Genomic DNA, 23075 nt, shown 5'->3' with positions numbered 1-23075 from the left:
TGACCAAAATTAATTAGATTAATTATTGACCAGAATTAGATTGAGGATTTTGTCGTTAACTAATCAACCCCATTAAACAAAACAAACCTAATGTTGAACAATGACTCAACCGTGTGTTATTAGACAATATACTCCTAATCGACTGCTAATTGACAATAAGACAGATCATTAATCAGGATTAAATTATAAGATGAGTTTGTGTTTTAGGTACTTTATTCTAGACAAAAGAGATGGCCTAGAAAGTCAATAAAAGACAAGGTTCTATGTCTTTGTCCAAACTTAGCTGTTTCCTTTTCTACACATTCAAAGCATTCCAAAAAGTATTAATCATATACTAGTATATGATACAAACAAAGTGGGTATTTCAATCGATTTAAACAATCATGTCATTTATAATTCCCTCTTTACAAGTTTTAGTGACAATTCGATCTTGGCTATTAGTTGATTCTTAAGTTTCTATCAAATCATGTTTTTGAAGTCGTACTCGATGATCTTATTTCGAGTGTGTTCGTTTAAAACATGTCCCAACTTACTTTAGAAATCTTAAAATGAATTTTTATTTTTTTTTTGCCAATGAGTACTTTCATTTTATATTCGAAACATCCCCTTCTTGCTGCAAATTTCTCGAATCTTAAATTATCCGAAACTCCAAAACAAGCCCATCTACGGAAAGAAGAAAATAGTGCAATGAATGAGGAAGTAAAAACGATTCATCAAAGAAACTCCATTGATAGTGAAATCCCACATAGCCAAGATTTTGGACTTTGTTAAGAGTGAGTGTCCAATCATGGATTTCCTTTTTTTAAAAAAATAATTATTTTATATGTGCCCATTTTGGTGGATGGGGTTTGGTTTTCATTTTGGGAGCAGACAAGAGTTCTTTTATTCTATGAAGCAACTTTTCATCTTTATGAACAATGCAGTAAGTTTTAGGTTTCAAAGGGGACCAATGGACCATGCATCACAGAAATTTAAACAAACAAATCAATTTGTATCATATATCATGTTTCTTGATCTTCTATAAGCTGATTGAAAACTACAGAAACAGTAAAACGACGGGACAGGCGTCGCATTTTTTCTTGCTCGAAACACTCTCAAAAGACATTTTTTTTTGCTAGTTTTAGTAGAAAATACAACTTTTAACGGAACATACTCTAATTAAACACCAAGGTAATATTAATTCAGAAAGACAAAATCTTTATATAATAGGAACAACTTAATAGTAGTACACCGTTTTATATATAACATCCAAATTCCAGGTATAGAGAATTAGTTGTTTGAATTTATCAATTTCCTAACGAATTGATCAAACCACCTACCTACGGCTACATTCCGCCATCCCTGGCGAGGCGAGAAGTTTACAAGGGTGAGCCTTTTCTTCATATATTTATAAAATATATAATATTATAACTACATACTCTATAAAGCTTACACTCTGCTGAAGGGAAGGAAAAAAAGAAAGGCCCGGCCGAGTGAAAAGTCAGGGATTTTGTTACCTATATTTTATATAGCTTGCCTTGTAGTTAAAGAAAGGTTAAGATCTTATGAGTGATTTCTATTGACGGTTAGGATTAACGAAATCCTTGATCTGTTCCATGAGACAGTAGAAGTGATCGTTATTTGGCAAGAAGTAGAATCCTATGGTAGCCTGCTTCAGATAAAGCAAGTTCACTTGTTTCCCAGCATTTTGGAGGCCTTGGACATATCCTAACTGCCAGTCTTGAACAAGATCCAAGCCAGCAACAACGACAAGACTTTTCGGAAACTTGAGCCCTTCCAGCTTTGTTCTACTCCTCGGACCGAAAGGATTACAAGCCGGATGGTCTCTATCTTCTCCATCAGGAAGATAAGCTCTCCAATACCAATCTCGGTCTTGTATTGTCACAAAATATTTCCCATCCAATCTCTTTTCCGATTCCGTCCTCTCTTCTCCGCCAAACATTGGATGGAGAAGGATGTTACCTAACACCTCAACGCCTTCCTCGCCTGCCTTCACCGCGACATTATGCGCTATGTTACCACCGGAGCTGTCTCCAGCCAGATATACATGGGTTCTACAGTCTTTTCCGCTCTGAAGCCACGTTCTCGACTTCACCCAGTTTAAAGCTGCCCAGCCATCATCATATGCACAAGGGTATCTATGTTCCGGCGATCTCCGATAGTTAACGGAAACTACAACAGCTTTACAAAGGCTAACAAGGCGCCGGCAGAATGTGTCGTAGATTGCACTATTAGCAGAGGAATGAGTGAAGCTTCCACCGTGGAAAAATATTATGACCGGAACAATATCAGTCGTGCTCAAAGGCTTCTCGAGATCCAACTGAGCATCATTTCCGGTAGAAAATCTGTAAACCCTGTTTAGAAGACCAGTGGCTTTATTAATATGATCAAAAGAGAAAACCCCATCAACAGGATTCAGGTTGGCCGGGACTTTTCTGTCAAGGAACTCAGCCAAGTCTCGGTTGAAAGTTCCGTCTGGCCGACGCAAGAGATTGTAAGCAAGCTTGAAGTTGTAAATAAGGACCCATGTATTGAGTGGAACAACCCTCTACAAGAAAAGAACAAAAGCACAAACATTGTAGGGATATATTAGATTCAGACACTATAACAAGAAAATTGGAAAGCATGAACACAGTTTGATCCTAATTGCTCAAAATTTACAGAATTTCAACAATATCAAGCCTAAAAACCCATAAATTGGGAGACGCATAAAGTTCATGAACAAGACAATATGAACATAAAGAATAATCAAAATTGTCTTATGTTTTTTCCTTGAAATCAAATTAAAAATCCATTCTGTATCCTTCCCAATCAAGTCAAACTCTGACCAAAAGACATCTAAAAATGAAGTTAAGCTATGGAAGAAAAACAACCCATGTAGCCATTATCATTTATAGCTAAGAAATGAAGCCAAAATTAGGCTCATAGTGATTGTATAAAAGAGTATATGGATAAAAATTGAAACTTTACATAGTGAAGTGAGAAAAAAAAAAGACTTACCTTAGATTCATTCTGGTTGACTTCATTACTACCAGCCATAACTCTGAGAGAGAGAGAGAGAGAGAGAGAGAGAGAGATTAAAACGATAAGCTGATCTTCAAAAACAAATTAACCTCATGAAGAAATTCATTGATTTAAGTTGACTTTTTAAGGGGGTGTGTTTAACTCTCGTCCTCCCTCCCTCCTTCTCGTTCAAAAGATTGTTGATATTAATACTAATATAGTAAGAGAAACTTCTTCTTCTTCTTCTTTGAGATGAGCAGACAAAGTTTTTAGAGAGAGAAAGAGAGACACGTTAATATATATATATATATACAGTAGAGATATATAGTAATTAGAAAGTCCAAATAAATTAAATATAAATAAAACAGAGTGTTTTAGGAGCAAGCAACCGTGGAAACGGAGACGGGGAAGAGAGAGAGACGACAAAACGGGGCGGCCGAATTGTGGGTCCCTTCTCTTCTTATTCTTTTTCTTCCTCACTCTATTTGTTTGTAGTATACTAGTATTTGATCCTATGAGTTTTGATTATGGCTTTATTGGTCCTTGTTAGTTGTTAGTACAAGTTCTTTTTCCTCTTTTTTTAATACAAGCTCTAATTGTGATTCCTTATCCAAATTCTTCTTTTGAATGGTAAAATAATTCTTTAAATGTCAAATACGATTCACGGTCATTCAAAATCCACTCCATCAAAAGTCGAACTCATAATTTTATGTTGAAGAAAACGTCAGATGTTAGGCTACTACGTCTTGTTGGTTGATTATGTGAGTGAAGATGACATTGTAATTATATCGTTGACGAAACGACACTCAAAAAGAATTAAACGAACGTATAATTACCCACTGATTTCAGTTCACAATTAACTGAAAATACTCACCGACCAATCTTGCAATTATTCCTTTGAAAAAATTGAATAATTAGATGTGTTTGTTTGTTATTTAAAATATAGTATCTTATATTATTATACAAACTCTCAAAGAAATGATCATTTTTAATAATAGTTTCGAAACAATACGAAACATATTCTCGATACAAAACGAACCAATTACACGAACATAATACGCAAATGTGGCGTGGCAATAGCCATTGAAACCCAAACAATTAAAATATTTGTTTTCACTCGCTAGAAACTGTATAAACACAGAAGTAGACAAAAGAGTTTTATTCGTGTGGCCAACGCTAAGGCCACGTGGCGACGAAGAACTCCATTTCTTCTCTTCTCGCCACACCGGCGGCCTAACAAAGTTGTGTTCCCAATTTTACCCTCGTCGGCCCGTGAAACTACGAAGGCTGCCACAAGTACGACACGTGCTTTTGTCTTCTAGTGAAAGAGCGCGTGACGCATGCCTGGGTGGGCTCTGAATTTTGTCGTATTCTCTGGTGATGATGGCAGCGTTATTATCTATATCTATCCAATCCAATCTTTGAGTACACGTGGCATGCTCGGACCACTTATCATTTGATGGGTCCCATGTGTGAAGAATGCTTTATGTTTTTTTTCGACTCGCCTCGCGTAGATTTTTTTTAGTAGACGTGTTCGAACTCATTCTATCAATTAAAATCAAATTTAAACATTGAAAATTATAATCATATTTAAATGAGACGAAATTTAAAAAAAAAACTCTTAATAAATCCCTCTTTACTAAAATATTTTTCAACTAAAGTCAAATTTAATCATCCAAAATCATAACTAAATCCAAAATCATAACTAAATGTGACGAAGTTTATCCAAAAAAAAGCCATTAATAGGTCCTCTTACTAAAACATTTCTTTTATCCGACGATGAAGGGCACTTCCAAAAAAAATGGGACCCACATAATAGATAGGGCTTGGGGAGAGGTATTGTCACGTGTTTTGCTCGTTAGAGTGGATCGTCATCACCTGCCGTTGGTTTGTTTTTCTGATTGATATGATGTGTGGTGAGAGAAATGTCTGGGTGGGGCCCAATGAAATGAATTCTTTTATTTTAGTACGATGAGAAAATCAGGACCGTTGATGGTATCTTCTGTGATGGGAAAAGTCATTCAGTTTACTGCATCACTCATAAGATTTTCTTATTTTCTTTGTACCAAGTTGAGTCCCCACACTTTTGTACTTTGTTCGATTCGATCCAGAACATAGGAATTTCTAATTTTAGTTTAAGTTTGTTATAATTTGATAGATGAAAGGAAGATGTGAAGCTGAATTGGGAATTTGACATGTTTTTGTTAAGATTTGAGTTTGGAGTTGTTCAAGTATTTATTAAAATTCGTCGAGATGTTTAATTTATATCGTTATTTGATACTTCACGTCTTCAAATAGATGTCGTTTTACTTTTTTCGATTCATTTAGAATTTAGCATATATTGACAATCATGAGCGGAACCTTTTATATGTGAGTGGGGTCATATGACCCATTCAAAAAAAATTAATTTTAATATAATTTTAATATAGTGTATGTCAAAATATTCTATAATTTGAGAAAATTGATGTATAATAATAAAATTTTAAAAATTTATATAAATGATCCTGTAATTTTCTGAATCACGACTCCATTCCTATTAACCATAATAAAAATTAGATATATTCAATTTTAAATATATCTAAACAAATAATATTTATTTGAAAAAGAAGATAGTATGAACTAAATCGAAGTTCGATTTGATATAAAGAAAACTATTATTATTAAAAGAATTTTATTTCTTAATGATAAAAAACTTTAGTTATAAATTCTAAAATATTCTATACATAATTTTTTTTAACACCCTTAAATGTATATCTTTTTTAATAAAAATAATTAAAAAGAATAGATTTTTTAAGAATATATAGAATCAAATAAAGTATAGTCAGACACATAACTAACGTGCCATAATCTTTATACTAGTAGCATTATCGCATACGTTGTGAATTCCCACAAACCTTCTAGTTCCGTGAGAACACATTTGCCATATTTCATGCCCAAAGAATCATTAGCAATATTAAATAGTCAAAAAGTCGTAAATGATTTTTTTATAAAATTACAAGACAGCACATGATAGTCATAGTGCTTGTCTTAAATGTATTGGACGTATGCATTTGTTGGTCCATGTTATTTAACTTATTAATTTCATTTTCTTCTCACCATAATCATATTCATGTGTTACGCACCAACAAGATTTATTTTTAATTATAGTCACCAACAAGTTATAGTAATGCATATATGTAACACTGTCGATGTATGTTTTTTAAGATATTAATATACATAATAAAATAATATAAAATATACAATATATTTTTGTTTAAATTATATATAAAAATTTTATTTTTGAAATAAAATTAGAAAAAATACTAGAGACCACGAGGGAGAATTAAATATTTCCTCAAATTGAAAAGAATAAGCTAAATAGTCCTGTAACGTTTATCGTGAGACCAGACTTTGGCTTCTTGTGCTGATTGGGTTAATTGAGGTCCATAAAGAGAAAATAAAATGAATGTTCGTTTTTTTTAATGTAATATTTTATTGTCATGAGATTAATCACTTGTTTAATTATAAATTAATTTGTTTTTTAAGTTGCATTCATAATTTTTTGATAGAAAAAATATTTAATCAAGTAGATTACTGCTACTCAACATTAAAAACTTCTTAAAAGATGTCTGAGGAATTAGATTTTTTGTATTATGGTTAAAACTAAAATTAGCTCAAAACATTATTTTCCTAAATGCTACCCCCACCATTTATTTTTAATTTTTTTCAAAGAGGATTTTAAAAGACATGTTTCTTTCAATAAATAAAAACATTGCACTTCTTCGTATTGTCTTTAGTGATTCCTTTTATGAATCTCCACTGACTTTATATTGCTATGTACAATGAACGTGAGAAGTCTTTGGTCTTCGATTCATGGAAGACTATTGTACTGTCTGTCTCTTAAGATAAACTGACGAAAAAAAGCATCAAATTTAGTAAAGTAGTACACTGCCTGTCTGTGTCCTTCAAAAGTGACTAATATGGACAATAAGCTTTTAGGTCCCTATGTTGTTTTACTACCGTTTTTTTGTCCCTTCTTTCATTTTAACTCGGTAAATTGGGTTTAATTTGGCCGAATACGATATCATCTCGAGCCCACGTGCAGAGGAGCGTCGTCCTCCCGACGATGAATGTTGCGCTCCTTCGGACCTTCACCATAGCACATAGCATTGAGCCAAATGGATCATTGAGCTTTTTTCAAGATTAATATATTTTTTTTTTTTTGTCTAGACTAATATAGAAAATAATAGACTGAGCAATCAAGATTATATTTTTTATATCATCTCGACTTCTAGGCTTGTTTAGATGTTCTCGAGTTCCTGGCTTGTTTATAACTTCCCGACTTGTAGGATTGTTTAGAAATTTTCGAATTATAGCCTTCTAAGTGTCCCGAGTTGTAAGTTTATTTAAATCATAGTGAGTTGTAAGCTTGTTGATATTTTTCCGAGTTGATGGCTTTTTAGAACTTCCCAGACTTGTTTAAAAATTTTCAAATTATAGCCTTCTAAGTGTCCCGAGTTTTAACTTTGTTTTATATCATCCCGACATGTAGGCTTGTTAATATGTTTCCAAGTTGCTGGTTTGTTTAATTAGAACTTCCCGACTTATAGACTTGTTCCCTTTTGACCTTTTTCTTGTATGCACTGGGTCTCCATGGTTCAACGTTGAAACAATTTAGCATATTAATTATTGGTCTAGTTTAATATTCTCGGTTTTTCTTCAGAGTCATATAATAGTTATCCAGATTTCTAAAATTAGAAATTGATGATAAAACTTTTAGAAATATTATTTACCATTAATAGAGTACTGAGAGTAACACCACAATCTGCTAATACATGTATACTCAAAAAAAGGATCCATGTTCAAAGCTTCCCACCAAAAATGGCGAAAGTGACTCACTCATTCCCATATATAAATTCACTGAAATTCAGAATAAATAATAAAAACATTCGTAAAGGAAATTATTAATATAAAGGAAAAAAAATGTTTTCCAAATTCTTCCTTACAATCTTCTTGTCCCATATTTTGGTAATAAATGGAGACATCACTTCGATGCTATCAAAAGACTCGACCTTTTCTACATTTAACAATTACCTAACCCAAACAAATGTATCCTCCCGGGTTTCCAATCAGGTATCGACCGTCCTAGCCGTAGAGAACGGCGCAATGCAGCAACTTTCCGGCCAATCGAATGACACGATCCAGAAGGTGTTGCTGCTCCATGTGGCGGTCGGTTATTTCGATGAGGCAAAGCTTAAGGCGATGAATGGATCACAACCATTGAACACTTTGAATGGCCAGGTGAAAGTGACACATTCAGGTACCGGAAGTCTGACGTTCGTGTCCGGATCGACTACGGCTAATTTCATCAAACAGGTCGACTCTGTTAATAATAGTATCTCTGTCGTGCAAGTCAGCAACATTATGGTGCCTCAAGGTAAGTCACTAGTACTAAAAACTAACTTCGTCCCAAAATGCTTGTCGATGAAAAATCTACAAACATTTTGGGACTGAAGTAAAATTTGAGTTGAATAAGAATTTGTCTTTAAACATGTGACTTTCCAACTCAAAATGAATGAATGTAATTATGTACCTAATCATTATTACTATGTAGATACATCAATTTTTTAATAATTCTAAAAAATCAAAACGATATTAAAAATAAAAGAGAGTAATATATTAATTATTAAGATCATGTGTAGGTACGACTTTGGGGAAAATTGGGGCACCAGGTCCATCACCAAACACCAACTCGTCGACAGCCGAATCGCCGAAAAAAGCAGAATCGCCATCGTCATCGAGCCAGAAGTCACCATCCTCATCACCACCAGGACCACCATCATCAGACAATGCTCACCCACCAGACAGTAGCAGTACTGGCTCCGGTTCGACCGCTGATGGTGCTCCTTCTCCTTCAGCTTCTGGATGCCAAAAGTTTGGATTCAGCTTCTCACTCGTCATGCTTCTCATCTTCTTCACTTGTTCAATGGCTTAAGATCAAGACATTCCCATTTCTTGTTGATTTCATTTTTTTTTCAGCTTAATTATTACAGTTTCATTAGTTAATTTGTAGAATTAGTTAATCAATAAAGAGTTTTTTTTTATCCTGGCATTTTTTTCATCCACCATGAAGAACAATTTTAAGACATAATCCTTAAATATAAAGTCTTGACTTCATTAGAAAGAATAGAATATAAGTAACGTGGTATACAAGAAAGAAAGCAGGCGCATTTAATATAGCATAAAATCGAAATTGGAACCAGAACAATCCAAATGAATGTGAGCCGTCTTAGCTCAGTGGTAGAGCGCGTGGCTTTTAACCACGTGGTCGTGGGTTCGATCCCCACAGACGGCGTCGGAATAATGAAGAATTTTTAGTTTCAGTCAAGTTTCACGTTTTGCAATTTTTGGATAATATGTTTCATAAGCCCCTGTACTCTATGAGAAAACACGTTCAAATCCCTGTGTTCTTAAAATTATGGTACGGAACTCCCCTTTTTTCTTTTGCCGTTAAATATTGCTGACATGAATAACGCTTACCGGCTTACGTGGCTGTTGGCAAACGGACGTGTGCAATGTATATAGATTTATAAGGCTGTAAAACGGTCTTTATTCCCTTCCAAAACGACGACGGATTGTGGCACGTCAGATTTCCGTTACAGAGGCATGTGCTTATAGTTTAACGTTTATAAGTCTATGAGAACATTCTTCAACTCTAAGCATATGAACATTTGGGTCAGGGATCTTAATTGGTCTTGGAAACTTTGTATCCAGAAATTATCTTTATTTGTTCAATGAGTATTTTTGAGGATATTATGATTCCATGGAATTATCCTGTTGTGGGAAATGGGTAAAGAGATCTTATGTACATTTGTAAAAGAGCGAAATTTAGGGCCCGTTCAATAACGAGAATTCTCGTTTTCTTTTCGTTTTTCGAAAATTACTGTACAATCTCAATTTTCATGTCATTTTTATTTTTTTGCAAAATGTATTAAGTATAGAATTTTCATTTTGTTTTCCAAATCAAAATCTCTAATTTTAGTCAACCCAAAATCCAACCTCAACCATCGTGCCTTCCGCTCCCAGTGCCGCCCTTGGTCGGAGCTAGCCGATCGATCCGCCTTCACTCTGTCGTCACCACTCCCGATGTCGTCGGTACAGCTGAGAATGAGTGTGATCAAGCTACAATTTTTGGATCCGGTTGTCGGTGACGTAGGTGACGCGAGATTTGAAGCTCCGTTGCCGTTGGCGACAGTCGGTGAAGACGAAGAAGGAGACGAATCATTCTGATTGCAATGAGGTGACTCTTCGATTCGCATCATTTCCAACTTTGCGTCCTTTATGTGCCTGTACGGAACTCGGACAAACATTGAGTTCGACAACTTTCCCGCCATACCTCGATCTTCACTCACTCGTGCTAAATTTTGAGCCGCCACTTTCGCCGTCGTCGACCACGGAGCTGGTTGGACGAGAGAGAGGCGAAGAAGACGGGCGTTTCCATCTGACGACGACGAAGACGCGACGGCAACAAAGCCTCCGGGAGGAAGACACAGTGGCGGCGACGCTGTTCAGGCATGGCGATGGTCGTTCCATTTATTTGTTATTACTACACTTTGACCCCTGACATTTTTCGTTTCTTTCATTCCAGTCCCTTGAGTATTTTGAAAATTAAAAATTTGACTCTCTTATTTTTTAGAGAATTTTGTGAAAAAGGAAAACGAAAATCGTATACCGAACGCATTTTCAAAGAAAAATGAGAATTTTGTGAAAAAAAGAAAATTTTCCGAAAACCGAGGGCTACCGAACAACCCCTTAGTGACTTTTAAGATAGTCTTTTTAGAATGGAGGATTTAGGGTCCGTTCGTTTTCATCCTTGCTTCAAGTTGTTTTGTTTTTTGTTGTTTTTCCATGTTTAGAAGTTTACTCTAGTTAAATTAAAATAATATTAAATTTTTTTAGTGGTGGTTAACATTTTATAATTAAACAATCTCCGTTAGGCCAACAGCTCGCCGGAATAGATTGAGTCACGACCGAACTACAACTTGATCTTGACCAAGACAGCCGAATCCGACCGATTGGAGACCAAAATCGACGTCCAAAACCTGTACCCAAGTCAATCATCAACAGAACAAATTAAATTCAGCCAAAACAGTAAGTGTCCGAAAATCCAAACTTTCAATTCAAGTCGAATTAGTTCGATATTTAAGTTGATTCTTGTGTAGAAATAGAGTATAGGGGACGTAGAATAACATGTATAAAATTTGGAGCAAACACCCAAATTCACGAAGAACCCTAATTATAGAAAAATGAAATTAAAAACTTACCAGTTGATAATAGGAGAAATTGGCGATAGAATTAGACTCCCCATGAGGTGAGCTACCGGAAACGGTCGATGAAAGGGCCGGGAGTGGCCGGAGTCGCCGAAGCCGACGACGAACAGAGAAACGGTGACGAGTGAGAGATGGTGAAGAAGATGGGAGTCAGCTATAAAGTTTGGCTGCCTTCTTTATTAAAAAGGCAAAGTTTGAGTATTTGACTAACTCTGGTAAGAAATAAAAAAATATTAATTAATCATGGTTAATTAATCGAACACAATTCTATGTTTGAGCAACAAAAAGTAATGCCAAACAATACATCAGCTTAGAAACGAACGATACCTTAATTTTTGTAGCTATATATCGAGACGTATCTTGTTGCATAACTGTGAACAAAATTTTTATACGATGACAAAATTTTTAACATCTCCAACAAGAATTTAATTATGATTGGATAAGCGAATAAAACAATAATTTTGACTTATTAATCGATAGATGACATGTATCCACCATTAAATTACATATATTTTTATAAATTCTTTTATAATACAATCCAATTTGATTATGAATGATGTCTTAAACATATTTACCCAATTTAAAGGATTAATAATTTCATTTGGAATTATCTTCGAGTGATTAGAAAAAAGTCGACCACTTAGATGTTAATAATATTATTTCTTCCTTCATAAAAAAAAGAAAAAAAATTAATGCATAGCATGTCACTAAACTTTATTTCAGCTAACAACCAACTTCCTGAACTAGACTTTCTAATCGACTATCCAAACTTTCATTCCATCTAAGCCACACGCCGTTAAATAGGATGACTTGTGACTTAACGTCCGGTCAATTTTGCTGACTCAGCCAAATGAAGTTTGTTTTATGCACGACATACAAGTCCAACTCAAAAAATCAAATCGCCCAAAAAACATGATTTTCGAACCACAGACAATCAGGTCCTAGTAGTCTTTGGTTCGATTTGGTTCGATACTCATCCCTCCAAACACAGAAAGACTGAACCCTTGCGCCTAAATAACAATGATGATATATTCAAGAGCGCCACCGCTGCGCCACCACCCTTGGTGGCTCTCCTCCTTCGTGAATCATTCTCTTTTCATCTTCAAAAAACTCGGGGTGACCCGAGGCTTTTTTCATCTTCAGTGACATTCACTCTCTTTGAAATCCGAGACGTCTCGGTTGAGTCGAACGTCTTTCGATTGATGTGGTCTTGAAAGAAAAAAGAATTGTACATTCGGTCTAGATTGATTCGAGAAAAGAAATTTCAAACCGATTTAATCACGGTTCACTCTGGGCTCAAATCGGTCTACTTATTGCGTGTGTTCGTCAGAAGCTTATAACGAATAACGAACATAGAGCCAAGCTACCTACTTAATTTGCTTTTTCATAAGAAATCAAATGCTCTTTGGTTAGTTCTTTTGAAAGGGAGAGATCGAGGAAGGCGATTGAAGCTGTTTATCTGAGCAATTCGATTTTTCCAGCCACAAAAACTAGGTAACTCTCTCTCTGTGTATATTGATTTAGGTTCAATTTCAGAATGCTTTTACTGGGAGTTATAGAGCAATCGTCTTGTTTTCTGTTGATTGATTTAGAATGCAGTTTTACTTAGTTTTGCGTTGAAATGCTGCTAAATCAAGAATATAGATCTATTACAACAAGTGAGAAATTGAGTGAGCTCTAACTGATTGCTTCTTTCGATTGGAAATGCTATATTGGGTGCAATTGTAGAAATGATTTCTTGTTGTGATTTTTATGTATCAGTTGAATTTGATCATACGAAGGGGTATTATTTCCGTGTTTTCTTATAATGTTTCGCAATTTTGTTGTATTAGAGGCTGTTATATGTTGCTGCATTAGTATTTTGCTGGTTCTCTAAAGACTAAATAGTTGAAGCAGAGAGTAAAACATCACTTTTTTCTGTAATTTCTGCAGTTGTCTTCATTTCGCTCTGCTAATTCGTCGAAATGAAGCTCACCGTGAAGACACTCAAAGGAAGCCATTTTGAAATTAAGGTTCAGCCCAATGACACTGTGAGTAGCGATCTATAATACATCACCGTTTGAGGTCCTAGTATTGATTATGGTTTCTTCAGCTGAATCCTTCAGTATATTATCGTACCTGTTATACACACAAGGGAAAACTTATTTGGATGTCTGCTTAATGAAGGTTATGGCTGTAAAGAAGAATATTGAAGATCTGCAAGGAAAAGATAACTATCCATGTGGTCAGCAATTGTTGATTCACAATGGAAAGGTTTTGAAAGATGAAACAACGTTAGTGGACAATAAGGTTACTGAAGATGGTTTTCTCGTCGTCATGCTTAGCAAGGTGTTAATGGCATTCTTTAACATCATTTTATATGATTAGATATTTAGCTTCACACAGTTGTAATATATTTCTTCGCATTTCTTCCAATCTCACTGTTTTTCCACTCATTCTCTGATTTTTCAGAGTAAAGCAACTGGCTCAGCTGGGACCTCATCTACTCAGGTTCCGTTACTCGCATTTTTCTTCCCTTTATGCTGTTATTACTTATTTGTTCGTGTCTCTTATCGGTTTTTGTATTTTGCATAATATTGTTAAATTCTGTATGCTAGCCTGCTTCTTCAACCAAAGCTGCAACTCAAGAAGCAGCTCCAGCTACAACTCAAACGGAAGCTCCAGCTGTCGCTTCTCCAGCACCTGAAACTGTCCCTGTGCCTGCACTGTGAGTTCATTTGTCTACAAGACTTTTGAAGAAATACTGAAAATGCAGAATTATAACAGAATGATAACAGAATCAGAAAAATAATTCTGTCGCAGTGCTAATACTAATACCTATGATCAAGCTGCCTCAAATGTAGTAGCTGGTAGTAATCTGGAGCCAATTGTCCAACAGCTAATGGATATGGGCGGTGGTAACTGGGACAGAGAAACAGTTACCCGTGCACTTCGAGCTGCTTATAACAATCCAGAGCGTGCTGTGGATTATCTCTACTCTGTATGACCCTAGTATTTTATTTACTTCTTGCTTCATCATTGCTCAGTAGTAAAGATGTGAGTGATGATATTCTTTCTATTTTTCAGGGTATTCCAGAAACAACTGAAGTTGCTGTTCCTCTGGGTCAGTTGCCAACAAGCCACGCAACTGACACTGGGGCAGCTGCTGATGTGCCTCTTGCCAGTGGTCCTAATTCGTCTCCCTTGAATATGTTTCCTCAGGTGCAATAATTGATATACTTCCTTTCCGTGCTCTCTCTATTTTATTTGTTATATTTACATTATTCGCATTTAAAATTATCTTCTCTTTATTGTTATCGAGATTAGATTCTATTTATTTATTATCTCAGGAGACACGTTCCGGTGCTGGTGGGCTTGGTGCCCTTGAGTTCCTGAGGAACAATCCACAGGTATGGATGTTAATTAATTGTCCAGCTTCCCTACTGCGCACAGAACTTTTGCTCCCGGTTCAAACATGACTTAGCATGGATAATTTGTTAAGTTTATGTAGTATTAAATGAATGTACCATTAATGATTGCTCAACTTATTTCTGTTTTAGTTCCAAGCACTGCGTACGATGGTGCAAGCAAATCCTCAAATTTTACAGGTCGGTGTCCTTTCCTTAGTTATGCGTGGTTGTCAAACTCTTGACTCGCTGACTCGGACGAGTTTGCTAGTCGAATCATTGAATGCGAGTTAGCTCGTATTCAAATATGCCCCCAGGTAAATGCTCTCTGGACCCATATTGACTCGTCATGAACTCGTAAAATTGCGAGTGATTTTATGAGTTCAGTTTACGAGTTTACTGGACTCTCGAGTTTGACAACCACTTGGTTCATTGCATGTGGACTCTTTGGTTTATGATGTCTGTTGTCTTTTCGTCCATTATAGCCTATGCTGCAAGAGCTCGGAAAGCAAAATCCTCAGCTTTTGAGAATGATTCAAGAGAATCATGCCGAGTTCCTTCAGTTGATAAATGAGCCTCTCGAAGATTCTGAAGGGTACGTATGCACTCGACACTAAACCCATATTTATTTAGAATTTTAGACTGTGAGAATGATTTTCCTTTTTCTTGTCCAGGGATATATTTGACCAGCCTGACCAAGAAATGCCGCATTCCATTAACGTTACTCCAGCAGAACAAGAGGCTATTGAGCGAGTACGTTCTCATTTTCTTGATAAATTAATTGGACCCATCAATACATTCTTTAATCGTACTGCCTTTGTAGCTGGAAGGTCTGGGATTTGAGAGAGCGCTCGTGCTAGAGGCATTTTTGGCGTGTGATCGAAATGAGGAATTAGCAGCCAACTATTTACTGGAGCACGCGGGGGATTTTGAGGATTAATCTAGACGACTTCCCCCAATTTGGATTCATAGCTTTTCAGTGTTAAACGTCCTAAATTAATTTGTCCATCTTTGGATATATTTGGCTCGTAGCAGAAACTAACTTTTTTTTTTTTTGATAAATTCCAAATACAATCTTCCCATATTTCAAAAATCCACTCTCTCAAGAGTCGAACTCATGATCTCTCGTCGAGAGGCAAATGCCATGACAGGTTAGCAGCAGAAACTAACATTGAGAACATGTGATGAGATACATTTGATTTTGAATATAGGTTAATAAAATTATCGACATCGCTTTGTTTCCGCCATATCTTCTTAACGTCCGCCACACGTCAGCTAAAATAGACGGCAAAAAAACACAGGACTCCAAACCAACTTTTTAAAAATGCAGGGATCCTCAACCCAAATTTTTCAACACAGGGGCTTAAATAGCATGAAATGAACTTGGCCAAAAATTTGAGTGGCTGACCTCCACTGACAGTCATCTTTTTGGCTAAACAAAAACCCAAAGCATGCAAAACTCGTAGCCAAACAAAGCCCATCAATTTCATCTGCTATGGCTATTATCACAAAATCAATGGTGACTCTCTCTAATTTCACTTTCTTTACAAGACCCAATTCAAATTCAGCTGTCAGATATTCACAAAGAACAACAGTGGCCATGGCTTCAGCAACCACCACCACTAAGGTGGCTCCCGCCGTGATTGTGGGAGGAGGACGTGTCGGAAGAGCTTTGCAGGATATGGGTAACGGCGGTGATTTGCTGGTGAAGAGAGGAGAGCCAGTTCCGGTTGATTTTGAAGGTCCAATCTTGGTCTGTACTAGGAATGATGATCTCGATGCTGTTCTTGAAGCCACCCCTCGTTCTAGATGGAACGGTACTACAATTCTATCTCTCTCTAGAATGTAGATTATTGTAATTTGTATAAATCTGATAAGGGATTATGCATTGATTGGTCTGTTGTGATTGTAAAGTCTCAAACTTGTTATTGAAATTTCTGTCATTTGAAGTAATTTCATCTGGGATGATTATTTACTATCCACCGGCTAAATATGGTTTGATCAAATGCATCATGTAAATTTGTTTCTGGGTGATTGTTGAATTACGTCTATGGGGGTTTTGTTTAGAGATTTTTATATATGTTGCAGATTTGGTTTTTTTCCAGAACGGGATGCTGGAACCGTGGTTGGGAAGTAAAGGTCTGGGAGATGCGGATCAAGTGTTGGCCTATTTCGCTGTTTCGAAGCTTGGGGAACCGCCCACGGATGGAAAGACCGATACCAATCCTGAAGGGCTTACAGCAGCATACGGTAAATGGGCTTCTGCAATTGCTACACGATTACAAGCCGGTGGTCTTTCTTGCAAGGTAAAGTTCTTTCAGAGTGAAGTGATCTTTCCTATTTTGGCAGAATGGCAATCATCAAATTTATTACTGAACGTTTCTATGGTTCCTGCTAGGTTCTTGATAAGGAAGCTTTTCAGAAACAGATGTTAGAGAAGCTGATTTGGATTTGTGCATTCATGCTTGTTGGTGCTCGTCATCCAGGAGCAACTGTAGGTGCTGTCGAGAAGGAATATCGTGACGAGGTTAAACAATTTTATCAAGTTAAATTACAAATATTATCATTATAGGCATTGAAATACAACTATTATAAGTAACTGACATGGAAATACATGTGTGTAAATATTTTTTTTCAGGTGTCTAGCCTAATTACAGAACTTGCTTCAGCAGCAGCAGCAGAAAAAGGTTTAGTATTTGAAGAAGCGATGGTTGATAGATTATGTGCTTATTCAAGAGCTGTTGCTCACTTCCCAACAGCCGTAAAGGAGGTAAATAAATTCTATTATTGTATCAAACACTGTTATTTAATGTTATAATCATGGCTAGGCTGGATGTGTTGATTTGTATACTTGCGTGCAGTTCAAATGGAGGAACGGTTGGTTCTATTCTCTCACAGAGAAGGCACTCGCTAATGGAAAGCCTGATCCTTGTCCCTTGCACACAGCCGGGCTCAAGGAACTAAACATAGTATAAAATACCGGATTTATCATCATCAGAATGAGATTATTGTTCCTGGAATAATGAGGTTAGCATTTTTAGTACAAGAAAAATAAACATCATTTTCACTGTATGTAAGTTTATCTGTAACATTTGGCATACTGCTCGTCATATATTCTTATGCTAAGGAGGATTGCTAGTTGGCTTGGCCGTGTATGAAATGAAAATCTTCTTATTAGCTCTGACTTGTCTCTCTGTTTCTCTCTTTAATTCGGTGTAAGATTTGATATATATATATATATATATATATATAAAAGTTTCAAAAGTCGACCTTTAAAAGCGACGCACGTTCATTTATCATTAGATGCTAATATAAACATAATTTTTTGTCTCAAATTAAATGTAAATTTTAACAAATTTAAGGAATATTAATTATGTTTTTCCATTACATTCTCACCATCTTCACCCTCATGTCCTCCATGTACTCTCTCTCGCCAATTTCACTCACGCTAACTTCACTCACATATTCCTATGAGAGATTTTTAGTCTATACAATCATAATTATGTTAAAAAATGAATTAAAAAACATGTTTTATTGATTTGTGTGAAATTTTCTAGATTAGTATCTAATTTGTACAGAGGGAGTAATTTGGACCCCACTTTGAAAAATTTAAAGACTATTTTACCCTTCGATGTCAAAATATTAACCAACACGTCCTACCTATCTTAAAAACTCAAAACACCACCACGCGACATGAATCTCCGTCTCTCTCAAAATTCAGAGCGTCTCTCTCAACTCGGTCTTCGAAGAGACAAATCTTTTTTCGCAGCTGTTGTCGTCCTCGATATTGTAAGTAATCTCTTGGCTTTCTCCAGGGATCCTTAATCGCAATAAATTTTTGCAGAGATCACAATGGCAGGAGAAATTCTGTTCAAGATGCGCAGCAGGCAGAAGCACTTTGCATAACCGGAGGCTTTACTATAGCGAGGGATTTTGGAATTGTCTCATATTGTTGTGGAGTCTGATTGTTTGAAGGTCATCAAAGACATTAACATGGTCGACAACAACAATTTCTCTAGTATAAGAGTCTTAATTTCTGATATTAAATTGATGGCATCTGGTTTTTCTTTATGTACTTTTTATCATGTTAAGAGGATAGGAACAGGGTTGTTCATGAATTAGCCCAACTCCAAAGCTCTACTTGCCGGAATTTGTATGATTGCATCCAGGTGCCTCGATCGATTCTTGATGTAGCCAAGAATGATTTGGTTAAGTAATAAATTTGATGACCGTTTACCTTCGTTGAGGAGATACAGGAGGAGCCAAAATCAATCTCTGTTTGTTTTTTTCTTTTTGTTAAGAGGATGATAATAAGATGGCTTGCTCTTTAGTTAGTTTAAACCAACCTCATTTCGTTTTCCTTGCATAATTCTGTACAAACTCTAATCCATTTGGAATGTGGATTCTCTTCCTCGTAAAATGAAAATGATGGGAGTTAGACACTCAAAATATAATGTATGATAATTATGTATTTTTCATATTATTTTATCAATTTTCAATACTATTCAAAAATAATTACCAAACATCTATTGTTTCGAAGTCCATTTTAAAATGATTTACCAAATATAATATATATTTTAATAAAAAATTTCCATTTCAATTTTCTTTCAAAAAAACTATTTTAAAATAAAAATTCAAAAATAAAAATAAATCCAAACACAAATTAAATTTATTATTCTAAAATTTAAACCCCACTATATTTTTAATTAAACGGACTGTTTTACCCTTTTAATTCCATCTCCATTCTATTTAGCTACTTCACTACTATATTTCCGCATTCAAAATCCGCTAACAGTTATTATAATAATAAATTACACATTTCAATTTTCAATTTTATATTAGTTTATTATTTTTATATTATTTATAAATTAATTTTCTGATTTTAGGTATCTTAGACTAATTAATATCACTTTTTTATATATATAATAAATATTATCTTTTTTAACATTAATTATTATATAATTTATAGTGTCTCATTTTTTTGTTGGTATGTACCGCACACCTTAATATTTTATTGAAAGATAGATTTATTTTAAGGTAATTTATTTATATTGCATGTTTAAAATAATTAACATCTGTATTAAACTTTAAAAGAGATTTTGTTTTTACGTAAATAAATGTTAATTTAAAAGACTTCAAAGTTAATAAAAATGAGTAACTTTAATCGCAAGTCCAGATAATTAAAAATTAATAGCATTAGATTTTGTAGCAAGTAACTATAAATAAAAATGAAATTAAAGGATATAAATGTTATTTAAATTAAAATGTTCACAAACTTTTCTAGTAAGTTTCATTTTGTATTTGCTTTGTCATAGTCAAGAAAGATAGCTTCCGCAAGACTGCAACGACTTGCTATTTTCACAGTTTACTTGAGAGATAGTTGATATATATGTGTTTGGATTGAGCAGACAGAACTTGTATAGCTTAAACTTGTGCTAAAAAACAGTATTTGATCAAACAAGAAAAGAAAGGAAAGAATCAGTTAATAGTTGCAAAGATGTCTCTGATATTTTTCATCATTTTGGTCATGTTCTTAGTGTCGAAGTCAGAAGCACTTAGAACTGTACTTCCTAACTGTAAATCACGGGAAGATCAGCATTCCATATCCTCTTGGGATCGGGGGCCATTGTTCCTTGAATCATTGGTTTGAAGTTGTCTGCAACAAAAACTAGTAACCAGGAAGAGAGAGCCTTCATCAAGAGCATAAATGCTGAGCTGTTATCCGTCCCAGATACCTGGCCAGGATACGCTCATCAGATCTCGATAGAGGTGAAGGGCTCTATAATTTCAACAAAAAATTGTTCCCGTGGAAAAACCAGCTTGGGGCCCAATCTTGCCGGAAGTCCTTTCTACTTGTCAGATAGTAATATATTTTATAGCAGTTGGATGCAACACTCGCGTTGAGATGACACAATTTCACGCTCAGATTGTTGGTTGTGAGTCGACTTGCAGCGGTAGCGCTATGCGCTTTGATGCTCGACAGGCTTGCAACGGAAACCAAGTGTTGCCAAACCTCGGTTCCTTTGGCTTTCCGGGTTTTGGATGTCAAGTTTGAGAAAGTGAATTTCACCAGAGAAGATAAATGCAGTTTAGCCTTCTTGACAAGGCAATCATGGTTTCAGGCTAAGGGAATCATAGACTTGATTACTTTGCAAGATATTGAATACGTCTATGATTTTGAAGTGGAAAGCTCATTTTCCAGCCATCTTCACTCCTTCTATTGATTGTTATCTCAGTAGTGATAAGTCAAACACTACAGAATGTAGCTGTGGACATGGTTATGAAGGCAATCCTTATCTACCCAATGGCGATGGATGCCAAGGTAAGTGTAATGTAACGTGTCTTGGTCTCTCTACTTTTCTCTGTCCTCCCAAATCCTTTTTGGATGGCAATATAACTAATTGTCTGCTTGTTTTTGTCAGATATCGATGAGTGTGAACTTGGGGCATACAGTTGCAGCCATGGAGCTACTTGTGTTAACACAGTGGGGAGTTACCATTGTAAGGAAAAAAAAACGTACTCGGTCATTATTTTAGGTGAGCTTAGGGGAAGACAAAGTAACATTTCCAGTATAAAACTTGTGATGCCATATTCTGTCTGAGTAATTTTTTTAAGCTAAGTAGGTACTTGTCTGGGCGTCGGAGTATTTTTCGCATTTATTGGTGTATGGAGGTGTTACAAGTTCATAATAAAGAGAAAAGACATCAAAACTCAAAAAGAAGTTCTTCAAACGCAATGGCGGTTTATTGTTGCAGCAACAGTTATCCTCAAATGCGCAAGGTAATATTGATAAGACGAAGGTGTTCACTTCCAAGGAGTTGCAAAACGCCACAAACAATTTTAACGATAACCGGATTCTTGGCCAAGGTGGACAAGGAACTGTGTACAAAGGAATGTTGGTAGAATGGAAGAATCGTGGCGGTGAAGAAATCAAAGCTTGTAGATGAAGGAAGATTAGAAGAGTTCATTAATGAACTCGTTATTCTTTCCCAAATCAATCACAGGAATGTGGTTAAGCTCCTAGGTTGTTGTTTAGAGACACAAGTTCCTCTGCTGGTGTACGAGTATGTCCAAATGGCAATGTTTACGAGTACTTGCAAGACGAGCCTCCAATGTCATGGGAAATGCGTTTAAGAATCGCCATGGAAGTTTCTGGAGCTCTCTCTTATCTGCACTCGGCTGCTGCCATTCCGATTTATCATCGAGATATCAAGTCCTCTAATATACTGCTAGATGAGAAATTCAGAGCAAAAGTGTCCGATTTCGGAACTTCCAGGTCGATTTCTATTGATCAAGACTCACTTAACCACGAATGTCAAAGGCACTTTCGGTTACTTCGATCCAGAGTATTTCCGATCAAGCCAGTTCACTGATAAGAGCGACGTCTATAGCTTTGGAGTTGTCCTCATTGAGCTCTTAACTGGACAGAAACCAATTTCTTTCGCAAGGTCAGAAGAAAGTGTGAGTTTTAGTCATGCATTTCTTCCGATTGATGGAAGAAGATCGATTAGTTGACCTTATCGATCCTCATGTAGGCAGGCGTGTCCAGAAGAAGATGCTTGGCATTTGCTAATCTTGCTAAGAGATGCTTAAACTTAAATGGCAAAAACAGACCAACTATGAAAGACGTTGCCAGGGAATTGGAGGAAATATCTGATTTCTCACAAAACCACCAAGAAATTCAATTGCTGGACGATGATATAATTAGTAGCCATTCGGGAGTTCACTTCTTTTACCAGTTCAGCTTCTCGTAATGATTCTGTTTCGCCTTTAGATGTTCATCGATTGGTTTCCGATGATGCTACCGGAAATTCAGGGCGTCGCATTTACATTAGAAGTCGTGATGCAGAAGAAAACATCACCACAACAAGTGCAGGTCATCATCGGTGATGGGACTCCCATGTGGTTGTTGCCTTGTTGGTAATTAATGCTTCCGGCGAGATTACTTAGTTTTTTGGTTCAAATCGGATCAAACCGACTAAAAGTTTCATTTTGAATTAAGCAAACTGAAACTGGTTCAGTTGGTTCAACTCGTTTTATAGGCAGGGACGGACCCACATACATGCAAGGGGGACCACGATCCGATCCAATTTTTTTTAAAAATTAAATTATACTAATATATTAGATTAATTGTGTTCTCTAATAAAACACAAACCTATAACTTGACCTAATGGTAAGATTCTTAAATAGATTGCAGGTCTATCATGGGTTTGAATCCTATATTTTTTCATTCTATTTTTTATTTTAAAAATTATATGTTATCTATTTATAATCCTTATAAATATGACTATTAAATTTTTTAGTCTTCAAATATTTTTTTTTCTTGAAATATCTTCTTTTTATTTATAAATATGATTATTAAAATTTTAAAAAAACT

General features: G+C 35.7%; 4 protein-coding genes and 1 non-coding gene across 5 annotated transcripts; 4 read left to right on the top strand and 1 right to left on the bottom strand.

Moving 5' to 3' along the window:
- Positions 1 to 1555: 1555 nt before the first annotated feature.
- Positions 1556 to 3039, bottom strand: LOC139883148 (gibberellin receptor GID1B-like). The gene is made up of 2 exons (XM_071867363.1): positions 3001 to 3039; positions 1556 to 2548 (listed from the first exon to the last, which is right to left on the bottom strand). Exons 1-2 carry the CDS (start codon positions 3037 to 3039, stop codon positions 1556 to 1558), a joined length of 1032 nt encoding a protein of 343 aa, XP_071723464.1.
- Positions 3040 to 9265: 6226 nt separating this feature from the next.
- Positions 9266 to 9337, top strand: TRNAK-UUU (transfer RNA lysine (anticodon UUU)). Its single transcript has one exon. It is a non-coding gene; the product is annotated as a tRNA-Lys (tRNA).
- A 3939-nt stretch (positions 9338 to 13276) lies between these two features.
- On the top strand, positions 13277 to 15638 carry LOC139883139 (ubiquitin receptor RAD23b-like). The gene is made up of 11 exons (XM_071867351.1): positions 13277 to 13342; positions 13479 to 13640; positions 13764 to 13802; positions 13910 to 14010; positions 14115 to 14292; positions 14379 to 14513; positions 14642 to 14701; positions 14852 to 14899; positions 15184 to 15293; positions 15373 to 15451; positions 15522 to 15638. Exons 1-11 carry the CDS (start codon positions 13277 to 13279, stop codon positions 15636 to 15638), a joined length of 1095 nt encoding a protein of 364 aa, XP_071723452.1.
- Positions 15639 to 16298: 660 nt separating this feature from the next.
- Positions 16299 to 17673, top strand: LOC139883142 (uncharacterized). The gene is made up of 5 exons (XM_071867355.1): positions 16299 to 16515; positions 16787 to 17004; positions 17097 to 17225; positions 17337 to 17468; positions 17560 to 17673. The coding sequence occupies exons 1-5, from the start codon at positions 16299 to 16301 to the stop codon at positions 17671 to 17673; spliced, it is 810 nt and encodes a 269-aa protein (XP_071723456.1).
- A 718-nt stretch (positions 17674 to 18391) lies between these two features.
- On the top strand, positions 18392 to 22452 carry LOC139883141 (wall-associated receptor kinase-like 22). The gene is given in 11 exon segments (XM_071867354.1): positions 18392 to 18487; positions 20351 to 20467; positions 20882 to 21020; positions 21121 to 21234; positions 21322 to 21404; positions 21406 to 21603; positions 21605 to 21764; positions 21767 to 21993; positions 21995 to 22165; positions 22167 to 22249; positions 22251 to 22452. Coding segments are annotated over 11 exon segments (1590 nt in total).
- Positions 22453 to 23075: the final 623 nt, after the last annotated feature.

Source organism: Rutidosis leptorrhynchoides, unplaced genomic scaffold, assembly GCF_046630445.1.
Source record: "Rutidosis leptorrhynchoides isolate AG116_Rl617_1_P2 unplaced genomic scaffold, CSIRO_AGI_Rlap_v1 contig360, whole genome shotgun sequence".
Classification (NCBI taxonomy): domain Eukaryota; kingdom Viridiplantae; phylum Streptophyta; class Magnoliopsida; order Asterales; family Asteraceae; genus Rutidosis; species Rutidosis leptorrhynchoides.
Note: the sequence above shows the minus strand (reverse complement) of the source record. Positions and strands in the feature narration are given on the sequence as shown.

Coding starts and splice junctions, on each gene's coding strand:
- LOC139883148 (XM_071867363.1), bottom strand. CDS start 3,039: ATGGCTGGTAGTAATGAAGTCAACCAGAATGAATCTAAG. Junction 2,549..3,000: donor TCAACCAGAATGAATCTAAG/GTAAGTCTTTTT, acceptor CTTTTCTTGTAG/AGGGTTGTTCCACTCAATAC.
- LOC139883139 (XM_071867351.1), top strand. CDS start 13,277: ATGAAGCTCACCGTGAAGACACTCAAAGGAAGCCATTTTGAAATTAAG. Junction 13,803..13,909: donor CTGGGACCTCATCTACTCAG/GTTCCGTTACTC, acceptor TCTGTATGCTAG/CCTGCTTCTTCAACCAAAGC. Junction 15,452..15,521: donor AACAAGAGGCTATTGAGCGA/GTACGTTCTCAT, acceptor CTGCCTTTGTAG/CTGGAAGGTCTGGGATTTGA.
- LOC139883142 (XM_071867355.1), top strand. CDS start 16,299: ATGGCTTCAGCAACCACCACCACTAAGGTGGCTCCCGCCGTGATTGTG. Junction 16,516..16,786: donor CCCTCGTTCTAGATGGAACG/GTACTACAATTC, acceptor TATATGTTGCAG/ATTTGGTTTTTTTCCAGAAC. Junction 17,226..17,336: donor AGAAGGAATATCGTGACGAG/GTTAAACAATTT, acceptor ATTTTTTTTCAG/GTGTCTAGCCTAATTACAGA.